This window comes from Nicotiana sylvestris, chromosome 3 (assembly GCF_000393655.2).
Source record: "Nicotiana sylvestris chromosome 3, ASM39365v2, whole genome shotgun sequence".
Classification (NCBI taxonomy): Eukaryota; Viridiplantae; Streptophyta; class Magnoliopsida; order Solanales; family Solanaceae; genus Nicotiana; species Nicotiana sylvestris.
Window position 1 is genome coordinate 9,765,287 of NC_091059.1, and position 13,657 is coordinate 9,778,943.

Below are 13,657 nucleotides of genomic sequence, written 5' to 3' on the forward strand. Positions count from 1 at the left end.
AGTTTGGGTAGAATGGAACCTAATAAGCTTGCTCATTCGGGTTTACTCGGTTGAGCATTGGTCGCGCTCCTCGGATTTTGGGGCGTGACAGCAAGTCTCAGCAGCCTAGCTTGGAGATTATATCAAAACAGTGACACAATCTGGGCTAGGGTCTTAATGGGGAAGTACTGTAGTAGAAGCCAAATTAAGGCTAAAGCAAAGATTAGGATTTGGAAATGCATACAAGAAGGTTGGAATGCATGTATTAAGGCATTTAGATGGGTTGTCCATAAAGAGGATAGAGTCAACTTTATTGTTGACAACTGGATCCCCAACATGAAACCCCTAAACTCAATCTTTCATGGACCTTGACATAACTCTGACTTGACCATAAAGATAAGATCCATCATTCACAATGAGGAATGGAACCTTGGTGTTGTTCATTACCCCATTCCCATGGATATTTTAAGTGATATCCACTCCGCTTTCATCCTTAATTAAAGCAACACCAAAGATAAGCTTATCTGAAACCTTAATGGTAATGGGCTTTTTAGTACTAAGTCAACCTACAACCTTATTAGTTCTAAGCTGAACCCTAGTAATGGCCAGGGTGATTCTTTTGGCTGGATTTAGAAATTAAAAGTCTCTAAAAAATAGAAATGTTCACATGGATGATGCAGCACAACAAAAAGCCAACTGCAAAGCACCTAAATAGCACTGGCTTAAATGTAAGCCCCATATGCTATTTTGCTCATCTGGAGTAGAAGACATTAATCATATTTTCTTTGAATGCACCAATGCAAAAATCTTCTGGCTATCCCTGATACAAGAGTGTACAAACCATGATTGTCACCCATACCTTGTGCTTACAATGATCAATTGGGAACAAACATGGCATAAGGTCAAGAACATGCATTTCAATGCTTCTATTGACGGGAGCTATAGAGTATTACCATGTTGTTGTCCACCACAATGACAAGGGAAAAAAATACTAAAATATACATCAAATTGGAACCCCTACCTAATGGCTCCTACAAACTTAACACAGAGGGGGCTACTTGCCCAAAAAACAGGAGTAGGAAGGGGTTGCGGGTGTCTTCAGGAACAACGGAGGTGACTGGGTGCTAGGATACATAAGGGGTATATCACTTACAACTAGTATAGAGGTAGAACTTCATACCCTCTGGCAAGATCTAAAAATAGCCCTTGATCACAACTTCACCCTTTTAAAATTAGCACTGATTCTGAACAAGTTGTAAGGATGTTAAATGACGGAAACCTCTACTATAACTCTATTACCTTTTTTAATGCAGATCACTGATGGAGCAATTGGGGAATCCACACTAGGACATAATTTCAGAGAGATGAAACAGGTAACGGACCTCCTCGTAAAGGAGCAGCAAAAAAAATGTTTGGAAGAACAGAAGTTTTGGCAGTTCCTCCGATGTTTGTAAACAAGATCATGTAGGCAGACATCCTAGGCACTATTTTTGTGCATAATATCAAGGGTAAACCCAATGTAGTGCAAAACAATTATGCCATATTTCTTCAAAGGCACTTGATATGCACATAATATTATGCCATATTTCTTTCACTCTAAATATGCATGTTTCCTTGTGTAAATTTAATTAAGGGTAATGTTTTCAAAACTTTTCTTAGTTCCCTAGAGTAAGTGGTTATTTAAGGGGTGTGTTGAAGGCAAAAACACCAAATAATATAGATCAGAGGGGGTTAATAATTTTAATTTGCAACTAAAGCATTAATACTATCACATAACACTGTTAAGAAAATAGGAATTATTGACGGATAAATTATGTAGCTACATTAAAAAAAATTGCCGCTAATTTTATTTAGCGACAGATTATCAAAAGATTCTGATAACTACGAGCAATTTAGCGACAGATCGGCAACGAAGTTCATAGCTAATTGCAGTTCGTTTTGTAGTGTATAAGATGCAAGGTATACGAGAATAGTCTTGAATTTCAGAGAGTAGCAAGTTGCTGAATATTCATAGGAAAAGTAAAATTGGGACCTCCATAGAAAGCCATATCCCCAAGCAAAAGGTTGACAGCAGAAGTGGGGTGATATGCATCCCAAAATAAGTAGTCATCTCTGTTTGGACATGGTGTTTGCATTGGAAGACAAGTTACTTCCCCTTTGTTTTTCCCTGACCCACAACACCCACGATCTGTCACACTAAACCCTGTCCAAAATAAAATCACAATCAATCACTTTTTTACATATCTAAATACACCATTAAAAGTACTACTGGTCATAATATTTAGCAATTCAAAAGTACTACTGGTCATAATATTTAGCAATTCAAAAGTACTACTGGTCATAATATTTAGCAATTCAAAAGTACTACTGGTCATAATATTTAGCAATGCAAACATCCCTAAACATAGCATGATATGCTGGTTAGCAGTTACACAAAGACTGCTGACAAGAAAAAGATTAGAAAAGATAGGAGTATGCACAGAGACAAGATGTGAAATATGTGGTGAAAGCAAGGAAACAATACAACATCTCTTCTTTGAATGCAAGTTTTCGAATGAATGTTTGAAGCTGCTGTTAAACTGGCTAGGCAAAGGAATTCAAAATCCAGATATCGAAAATGTCTGGAAGAAATTGACGAGGAATGTGGAAGGTAAACTGCGCAGAAAGTTTATTACTGCAACAATATCGGCACTGATATACACAATATAGAAGGTTCAAAATGAGACAGTATGGAACAATAAGGTGATGCATCCAGAATCGATATGCAAGCAGATAAAGCAGGAATGCAAAATTAAACTGAAGATGCAGAATGTATGGAAAGAAGGAAGAAACAGTAGGAATTGGCTAGAACAATTGTATGTAAGAGACTAGCTTAAGATGATATAGAACAGGAAGGAAGGTAGAGTATTTTGCGACTAGAAGACTTCTTCTAGTTTGTACAGTTTTTATAGAAAATGTATACTGATGTTTGAGAGATTAATAAAAAATTTCTTTACACCAAAAAAAAAAAAATATTTAAAAAATATTTATAAAAAATATGATCAAAGTTAACCTTCTTTGACTCTCCAAATAGTATATGCGTTACATAAAGTGAAACATAGAGAGTATCATATGTGCATTTAACATGTATATCGTGTAAAAAAAATTTACACTATCTATCAGTGTAACCTAATATGTGGAGACTAACAACAACAATAATAATAACAAACCCAATGAAATCTCACACGTGGGGTCTGAGGAGGGTAGTGTGTATGCAGACCTTACCCCTACCTAGAGAAAGTAGAGATGTTGTTTCTGATATACTCTCGGCTCAGAAAAAATACAAAGGTAAAGAGCAAAAAAATGCTCAAAAAAGGTAAAAAGCAGGAAATAACAATAAAAAGCGATACGAACAAAGCAATCAGAAAATCAAAATGTGATGTACAAAAGTTACTCTGTTACCGAAAATTATCTTTCAAACAATCTCATAGTTTTTAATTTTATACAATCAGTGTACGGAAGTTACTCGTTACTTATTTTCCCTCTTTTCAGTCTACCTCTAGTTACTATTTAAATACAAATTTTCTATTTCACTTGGGCAGATCAATTGCTTTTTAAATTTAGTTAGGAATTACTAAAACTAAGACCCATATCGTCGGGCAAAGACTTAGCTGAGAAATGTTGTTGGACAAAAAAGTGGATTGAAAAAAGAAATTAAATAATAACATTTCGGATTCTTAATGTGCAGTATAAATAAGCAGTTAAAATGCCCAAAGTATGTCATAAAGAAGTTGAAGAATATGAGATGCAGTTTGTTCTTCACATTTTTTTTGTGATGCGTGATACCAAGAGTTGTCAATATGGGCCGGGCCGGTCCAGTCCAGCCTGTACAGGCATTTGGTATTTGACGAGCTGGACTGAGCAGGCCCACCATTTCAATGGGCCTTAAAATGGTTAGCCCAACCTAGTCCTGGGTGGTTCATGAGTCCTCACAAACATACCCTCAGTCTAATGATTTCGGGCACAACTTACGTTCCAAAACTTGATAGTTCACTGGATTCTTCAATTCACATCAAGTTCACATTTTACTACATTCTTCATCGATGCGAGAGTTGAAATATCCCTTGCCACGAATGGTTTTTATATGGACTGGAGTTTATTTAGCTAAAAAGGGATATTCTTGAATATATATGTTTTTCATATATATAAAGTGGAATTTACTAAGACAAAGAGGGAAATAAATGAAGCATACCATAGGACTTGTAGTTGGTAAAGATATCTTTGAACATATTTTCCATGTCAAGGAAAATGAAGTGGGCACCAGGCAGTTCACTCTTGTTGAGTTTCATGATCATTGTCTTTAATTTAGCATTGAATGGGTGCACCATTTGATTCACTATTTCTGAGCATTCACCATTTGAACTTTCTGCTAGCAAGAATGGGATGCAACCCATTTGTCCAATCCCAGCAATTATAAATTTCCGAGCTCCAAGATCATATAATTTCTGCATGGTAACATTGATTTTTACTTGTATTTAGTAGTGTACCTACTAAGTTGATTACAACAACAACAACTGATACTCAAATGTAATCTCGTAAGTGGGGTCTGGAAAAAATGGGGTGCATGCAGACCTTACTCCTATCTTGTAAAAGGAATAGGGGTTGTTTCCGATATATATTTGTCCAGAAAAACATTTTCAAAACCAGTTTAAAAGAAAGCACGAGTAAACAGTTACGGTGAAAATAGTGTAGAAAGAAAAAGGAAAAGTACAGTCAGCAAAAGTCAAATTAACTAGTACCCAAATAAAAAAAACATTAGTAATAAATTTGAAGAATAAGACAATAATAGGATAATAATAATGATACTGACAAGTAAAAGATGGAGCAAATAAGGTGCTCTAAACTCAGAGGTGGAACTAGCCTATGAGGTGCGATTTCGGCCGAACCCAATCACTTTTGCTTAATTAAACACTGTATTTTTCAGGGGTGGATGTAGAGTTTGGCCGTTGGATTCATCTGAACCCATTACGTTCAACGTGGAGCATATAAAGATTTATGTGTAAAAATTCGTTAAAATTGCAACAAATGATAGGACTGAATCCATAATTTAAAAAATACAATGAGTTCAATACTAAAAATCTTAGAAGTTAAACCTATAGAATCTAAAATCCTGGATCCGCCTTTGGTTTTTTGTATTAGAAAATTCATTAAATATGTATAAATATTTAATTACGAACCCAGCAACCAAGATGAGTTATAGATTTCGTGGCAAATTCAGAACCCATAAACTTTAAATCTTGGCTCCGCCTCCGTAAAAACTATAACCAAGTTCTTCCAGGCTATGGCTAAGTTGAATGATTAAAAGAAATGAAGAGATCTTACTATCAATTGCTCTTTGTATTGATGAACCAATAATTCAGCAAACTTTTGAGGAGTGTATTCATCTTGAGTAAAGTAAGCAGGCATAATGTAATTGTTGAGGTAGTCATTGCTGCCCATTCCCACAAAGAATATGCACTTGGGAATTGCCTCTTCCACAATTGGTGCACTCATATTTTTTATCAAACTCACCAACGTGTTTTCAAAGTTTTTGATTTGATAACTGAATGGGATTCGCTCCACCTGAAAAACAAGAATCATTAGTTCAAATAAAAACCTTTTGCGGTTTTAATTTTTTATTCGACTTTTTTTAAAAAAAATTAACCAATTATCACAATGTACTTATAAATCATATTGGTTATACATATTTGATTATTGATTGGAATTACTGGTTTAATTCTATACACTAGCAGCGTAAAGTTGCAGGATCCGAGGGAAGGGCCGCATCCCAAGAAGGTGTGATATTAGGCAGTCTACCTTGTTGCAAGTATCAGTGGCTGTTTCCACAGCTCGAACATGTGACCTATAGGTCACGGGGTGACAACTTGACCATTGCTCCAAGGTTCCCCTTCTATGCACTAATAGCAGAGGCGTGGCTAGAATTTCAAGCTTATGGATTCGAAATTTTAAGCATTTTAAGTTATTGGGTTCTAAATTAATAAAAATCGTAAATAATCAATGAATTTTTCAAAACAAATATATGGATTAAACCAAATCTATTGGGTTCGCCGAACTTGTAGCCGCCCCTGACTAATAGTGTAAAAAATATTTAAACAATTAGGTTTCTTGTAATGCAATTACTATTATCTTTATGAAAAACATTGTAATTGATAACTTTATCTCTAACTAGACTAATTGTGTGAAGTCAATCTTTATAATATATATATATATATATATATATATATATATATAAGAGTTGATTATATATACTTACAAAGTGAAAGCCGGTAATATCAAGAATACCAGCAGCAGCAGAGGCATAGTTAACTCCGAAACGCATTTTGTCGACGTTGAATATCTTCGAATATGGTGGAAGCAGTGGCAATCCCAGAAGGTCACCTGCATTTTTACATAATAAAAAGTAATTAAAGTACGTAGGAACTTATTTTCATCACGTAGAAATAATACTCTAAAAAGTTAGTACTCCACTATTTAGGAATTATCCAATTTATCCCGAATTTTACTTTTTCAGATTAATTTTTCATGACACAAATATACTGAATTGTCTGAAATTAAGATTTTTAGTCCAAATTTTTCAGGATAAAATAAATACTTGTTAATCTCTAAATAACGGCCCTAAAAACGACTGTTTGTGTACTTCATATTTTCACGGAATAACATCACTATATATAAGCACTAATTTAAAATTTTAATCAAGCTCTTTTAACGATTAAAATTGCATAATCAAGATCATGAGTACTTGAGACTTAACTTTTTAGCCGTTAGTTCAAATAAAAGTTTAAAGACTTGGATTATGCATTAATTACCACTTGTCTTAAGTAAAGTGAAAACAAAATAGTCAATACATTGTGAATTTGAATCTTATATTGGCCTTATGCTAAGTCAGTATAATCAAACAATAAATGCATGACATTTGTTTTCACATATATGAACATTTACCAACCAAGTTAACTAATGTGTATCTTCAAATTAATTAATTATTTAATTATGATAAATTAATCTGATAAGTTCTCCGCGAGTACTTAGCTTGCTTCCCCCCCCCCCCTCTTTTTTTTTTGGTGCAAACTATTATTCTCCATATAGTAGTCCTATATCATCAATATACACTTTGACGTTCGGAAATTAGTTGCTCTATATATTCTTTAATTTTAAGATCCATACAAAAAGAAATAAATAAAGAAAGACAAGGCATAAATCATAATTCAGGCTTGAAACCGGAAATGCTATATTTTTGCTTCAGAAATAAATAGGGGCATTCTTCCTTCCTTTTCAAAACAAAAAATTTCGCCATGAATATATATTCTTTTTCCAAAGATAAATTCAGAACAAAAAATAAAACGAATAAAAGATAAAAATTCTTATTTTCATAGTTCTTCTAGAAAATGAAAAGATGTATACATACCGATAAAATATTATTTTTAGCTTTTAAAGGTTTCAAAGATAAAGCAATTGAAAAATGCTTCTTATTTAACCAAAAAAAAAAAATTGCTTCTTATTCGATTAATTAAGGAAAAAGAGAGAACCTAAAATACAAAAGGACAGATAATTAAGTGGCCGTTTGGACATAAGAATTGTGAAATTCCAAAAATTATTATTAAAAAATTCAAGTTGAATTAGAATTGTGTTTGGATATGAATACAATTCGAAATTGTTTCTAAATTTTTGTGAGTTATTTGGAGCGAAAATTGTAAAAAATAGCTTTTTAAAATTTTTAAAATTTTGAAAAATTTCAGAATTTAACTTCAAATTGAATTTAAAAATTTTAAGGCCAAACATTGATTCCGAATAAAAGTGAAAATATTTTCCGGAAACAAGTGAAATTTTTAATGGCCAAACAGTAAGAAACAACTGAGAAATGAAAAAGAGAGAACCATAAATATCAAAACATATATATATATATATATATATATATATATATATATATTAAATCACAGAATCAAAAAGATTTAAGAGACACATACAATAACATCAACAATACCAGCAATAATAATAATAAAAACAAGAAAAAAAAAACATCAGGCAAAATTAAATCTATTTAACAAAAGAAAAGAAAAAGAAGAAGTGAGGAATGAAATGAGTTACCAATCTGATCAAGGATGGTGTAAGCATTAGAGAAACGTCCAGTAGGGCCACCAAAATCAATGCCATAAGGCAAATAATTTGCTTTTGCAAATGAAAACAGGCGATTGTTATTTCCACTATCAATCAAAGAGTCTCCAAAGGCAAACAAAGCTGGCACCAAAGCTCTCCTCTCCTCCCCACTTGATGGAGCGGCCTCCGTCACCGGTGCTGGTGCTCGTGCCGGAGCCTCCATATCGTCTGCTACTGGAGCCGGAGATCCATCATCTGATGGACTTGGCTCTGGAGCAAATGCATCATCGTAATCATCATCGTCGCCTTGTGTTTGTGCTAGAACTAAACTTGTCAACAAAAATAACATCATGCAAAACCAAGAAACCCTTAACCTAGCCATGTTGTGTATGTGTGTGTGTTTGTTTTTGTGTCCTCAAGTGTTTCTATTTTCTTTTCTTTTTCTTTTTTTTTTTTTTTTTTGCTTTTCTTTGCTTTATATGTAAGATGCTAGGGGTTGTGGGGGGGAGGGGGGGTGATAGTTTTAGGAGTTGAGAGATTGGGCTTTGGATACACAATTTATAGAGGAGAAAACATGCTTCTTTGAAAGATACGCCAAGGTTTTGCAAGAATGCAAGTATTGTACACTTCTTAATAAATATATTTATAACTGTTAAATCAGTATTGATGTTTGCATCAAGGTAGGCTACTTACATTATACTTCTGGGTGTGATCTTCTCCCGAACCTTACGTGAACACGTAATGCTTTGTGTATCGAGCTGCCTTTTTTTATAACTGTTATAGCATATGTCTAAATTATCCTTTATATCTCTTTTAAATGTCTTATTTTTTTAACTTTTTACTAATTGAAGCAGTGATAATATATTTGAAAAAAAAATAATAAATGACTTTTTCATTTATTTTTAAATTCAAATATTTTGAAATAAATTTAATTTGCCAAAAGCAATATTTGGGAGCAGAGAAGAGTTATTTTTCGTGGTCTGTTCTCTTTTTCTGTTCTCTTGTGTTCAGTTAATGAGCTTTGATTCCAATAATCTTGGTCATGTAGAACATTTTGAATTGCATTCACATTATGCTTGCTCTGCTACAGGATTTAAGGAAAAATATGCCAGGTGGAGTAATTATTGCTCAATTAGAGGTTTATTAGTTGTTAAGCAAAGGATGACATTGTATTTAATATCTTAGAAGAAAATATTTAATTTCATACTCATCAAGGAATTTGAATATTGAGTGAATCATTTTTAAAGTCTAAGTTTATATATGGGAACAGACCCAAGATTTAAATTTAATGGGCTCAAACTTACACTAAATTCATTATACTATTAAATACTATGGGTTCAAACCTAGACTTTTAATAGAATTTTTGCTTATATATATATATATATATATATATATATACTAATCAAGAACACGTGCACCGCATGCGGCACAAAGTAACAAATACAACTAGGCATTGATAAGGCACAATACTGAGGAAAGTGTGACCCTCTCTATACTGTTAACTTTTTCAATTTTTCTTCTTCTTTTCCACCAATTTTAACATTTTCTTTCGACTCAAACGAAATTTATTGTCAGACTTAGCTGGGATCGGTTGTTTTTGTAGATTAAACAGTTTGAATATGAAAATACATATTTAATTCTCAAGATGTCTAAATTTGAATTTTGAATAATTAAGACAAGTTTTGCACACGTGGTTTGAATGTGTATAATTTATAAGTATTATAAGTATAAAAAGTTCAATAAAATATAACAACATATAAATTAAATCGTAATTTATATAATGTTTACCCGTAAAAAAGTACAGTTAAAATTAATTGTTACGTGATTTATAGACAAGCGAACTGATTTGATCCAAAAATGATAAAGAAATGAGATTTAGCAATTAAAATTGAAGAAGATGACAAGCCTGGTTCGGGGAACAATGTCTCCGAGGACAAAAGTGAAATCAATGATAATAAAATAAGTAAAGTTGTTTGATTGAAAGCAAAAGTAATATATAGCATATGTATGCAAAGAATTTCCTCCCTTATAATGGTTATTAAGCTTACTATTTATATTTTTAGCTAGGGAAGCAAGATCGTAGGATCAAGCTCCAATTAAATGATAATAAAAGTGTCATTGACGAATAAGTAATGACAGGCCATGAATGCAAATATTCTTTGTAACGGTTGTCTATTTAATGTTAGAGAATATTCTCTCACTGTATGATATCTGATGGCAAATACTCGATCTGCTCCCGCTAGCTACGCTCCCTTCGGGATTTACTCGATATCATTTGTAATTGTTGTATTCGGTACTAGTTGTTACTTGACTTACCTTTTGCCTATTTTTGGTTTCACGTGTTATGATATCATTCGACCATTTATTATAAATCAATCTTATCTTATACAGATAGTCCCTCTGCTTTCCGGTGATATATCTTTGTGTTATCGGAAAGTTGGTGATCGTTTTCTTGGCGGAAAAGTTCCTGAACAGTCTCTGACGTTTGAGAGGACGCACGTTTTCTCGCATTTAATACCCCAAAATATGTGTTTCCCCACGATTCAGCAAATACTTTCTCTGATTTTTTAGGTAATCATGACCAGGATTTTTGTCGTCTATAACTTCCCTTCTACTCATTATTTCGCTTCTCACTCTACATATTCTTAGAAAACATTTCATCTTCTCCGACCCTCTTAGCAAAAAGTTTTACTGACCCTTTGTTACCATGCTTCTTTCACTGCACTTTTCGAAAATTCTGATCATTTTTTCGGTGGAGACCCAAAGAAAAATAAGGACAAAGAAGCTGATGTCGATTTTGAACCTCCCACGATTAGCATCGTCATACCAAAATATATTAGTACTGCTCGTGACTTCCAATAGAAGGCCCTTTCTTCGTCTTCATGGACTTGGGTAGTTAGTATGTATCCCTCCTCCATTCATCCTTCTAGTATCCCCATTGTGAAGGAGGACTGTAATTGCCCTAATCTTGCGATCCTTGCCCTAGACATGATAGAACAAGTTATCTTTACAAAGAAAGGTTTTAAATATGTCTATACATATCCCTTTACCTTAGGTCCATTCTTTCTGGGGTCGAATGAAGGGGTCAACCCCATTATTTTGGAGTTTTGCTTCTGGTACCAGGTCTACCTAGCCCAAGTAGGCCTATCGGTATGGCGAACGGTGGCTGTCTTCGCCAACTGTATACAAAGATTGGGGAATCCCTAACCTTGCACACATGATGAATCTTTACTCCCCCAAAAGTTTTCGTGGGGGAGTAATAAACTTCAGCAAACATGGAAACCATGCTCTTCTCATCAACATGGATAATGACAGCAATTGCGAGTGGATGGAGCGATTCATCATCATCGCTATTGGGGATATCATCCCGACCATAACTCCGTCTTTTCCTGAGTCGTGGAATATCTTTTGTAAGTTTTCGATTTATTCATTTCCTTCGTTAAAAGATTGTTCTTCGTTGTTGCTGACCTTCTTGTTTCTTTTGTTCCAGCTAACCGATTGGGTCCACCATGAGTTTCAAGGTCGGACCAATAGGTTCAAAAAATTCTAAAAATCATAACACCAAAATTCCGCTGGTGGAAGGAGATGACCCTTAAATACGGGTGGAAGGCCAAAAATCATAGTAAACCGAGTCATTCTTCCTTTTTTCTTTGTATGAACACATGTAACTTCATAAAAAAGCTTCTAACTCCATTTTCTTGTTTAATTTAGGACTTTTACAAGGCTTTGTCACCTACCCCGAGGTCGACGTCTTAGCTGGCCTCGAAGAGGTCAGGAGGGTGCTGCAAAGTGCCTTTGCTCAAAGTAGTGCTCACGGATCTTCTTCCGATGAGGGTGACTCATCTCGCAATCCTCATCCCGAGAACAAGCAACCAAAAAGACGATGCTCTTTCTCAGTTGGGGCTCAAAGGAAGAAGATAAAGAAAACAATGACTGAGCCGGCCACGGTCATAGTGGTCCTCGATGATGAAGGGGAAGCTAGTGATGGAGAGGCTCTCCTTCAAAGGAGGAAAAGAACTTCATCAACTCAACTGTGGGAGCTTTATAACTCGTTCGCAGGAGAAACCCAATCACTTTGGGGCGAGATGGACCTGGTGGATAATGTTGATTCTCGTTTTCCAGTCCCCATTGCTATCTCCATTCCAAGGAGTTTAGAAACAACAATCGGCACTAAACCTGTCGTAGCTTCTTCTCGTCGTCCCACACCAACAACTTCACGCCCTTCAACATCAACTACTTTTTCACCATTAGCAGCAAATGTATTTCCTCTGCCTTTAACAGATGATCGAGAAAGGGGTGTTTCTCCTCCTTGGTCTCCCGACCATAGGAATTTGGGGCACAATTACCCCCTTCCCCAAATCTTCGAGGGGGGAGAAATGCTACTCTTTCAATTTCGAAGGAGTGTCATCTGTTATCTGAACTGGTGGAGCTTGAGAACTACTAAAGTCGTTGGCTTTGGAAAAAGATCGGAAGAAAATGTATTTGCTATCGGGAGAATACTTGTTAAATAATGTCATGCATAGCGCGGCAGTTGTACCGTACTTATTTTCTTATAACTTCTTTTACATTTACCTGTTGCACTGGTAATCCGAAATTTGATACTCTTTTTTTACAGGCCAACTTTCTCGCTTCCGAAGGTCTGTAGATATTGATCCTCGATAACCAAGGACTCGCACTCGAGCGGGATCAATTGTTGGCCAAAAGGAACCAACTTGATGCGTGCCTCTCATGTTGGAGGCAAAAAATGCTGAGATGGGTGAGATTAAGGCCCGGTTTCAGCAGAGCGAGCAACATAAAATGGTCCATATCCAAGAATCCACTCAATTACACGAGTAAGTTCAAAAGGATAAATCTAATGGGCCGATCTCCACGACGATGTGCTTGCTGCTGCCGAGCGCGAGTCTACCCTCGAGGAGCAAATAAATAATTTGAAGACACGCTTAAGCTCCAAAACCGAGGAGGCCAATGCTGCTGAGGAGAAGAGGGCCAAGATGGAGGAGAGGCTCAAGAGGGTCATGGACCAGAATCGGATTCACTCAACTACAAATATTGAGCCCGATTCTCACCTTAGTGCCTTAAGATCCAAAAGAGACGGCCTTCAGGACAAAATTGATAGGGTCCAAACTAAGCTCCAAGACCAAGAATATTCCCTTAGTTTTGAAAAGACTTATGCTATATATCATATGAGGAGGAAAACCTTGAAAGAGGCCAAAGCAGTTATTGCTAATATAGACGATCGTATTGCCCAGGCCCGAGAATAGGAGTTGTTTGCTCATGAATTCCTTCTCGCTCGGTCAGTTGCAACTGACTCCTCGAATAATGGTTTTGAGTATTCGGGGTTTGAAGGGAATATTGAGAAAGAGGAAGATGATGAAGACCCCGAACTGGTTATTGATCCGCCTTCCTCCACCGGGGAAACGTGGATCCCTCTCTTCCTTTGGGCTCTTGCAGCAATGATGCTTAGTTTATTTTTTCTCTTCTTTTCTCTCTTTTTTTGTACTTTGTAATTATGCCAAACTTTTCATCGAGTTTGGAACTTTGATAAATA

General features: G+C 35.3%; 1 protein-coding gene across 1 annotated transcript; it reads right to left on the reverse strand.

The window, feature by feature from the left end:
* Window positions 1–1,887: 1,887 nt before the first annotated feature.
* Window positions 1,888–8,509, reverse strand: LOC104247896 (GDSL esterase/lipase At1g71691-like). The gene is made up of 5 exons (XM_009804045.2): window positions 8,101–8,509; window positions 6,272–6,396; window positions 5,341–5,580; window positions 4,211–4,463; window positions 1,888–2,182 (listed from the first exon to the last, which is right to left on the reverse strand). Exons 1-5 carry the CDS (start codon window positions 8,489–8,491, stop codon window positions 1,962–1,964), a joined length of 1,230 nt encoding a protein of 409 aa, XP_009802347.1. The 5' UTR covers window positions 8,492–8,509; the 3' UTR covers window positions 1,888–1,961.
* Window positions 8,510–13,657: the final 5,148 nt, after the last annotated feature.

Coding starts and splice junctions, on each gene's coding strand:
- LOC104247896 (XM_009804045.2), bottom strand. CDS start 8,491: ATGGCTAGGTTAAGGGTTTCTTGGTTTTGCATGATGTTATTTTTGTTG. Junction 6,397..8,100: donor CACCATCCTTGATCAGATTG/GTAACTCATTTC, acceptor GTAAAAATGCAG/GTGACCTTCTGGGATTGCCA. Junction 4,464..5,340: donor AATACAAAGAGCAATTGATA/GTAAGATCTCTT, acceptor GTTACCATGCAG/AAATTATATGATCTTGGAGC.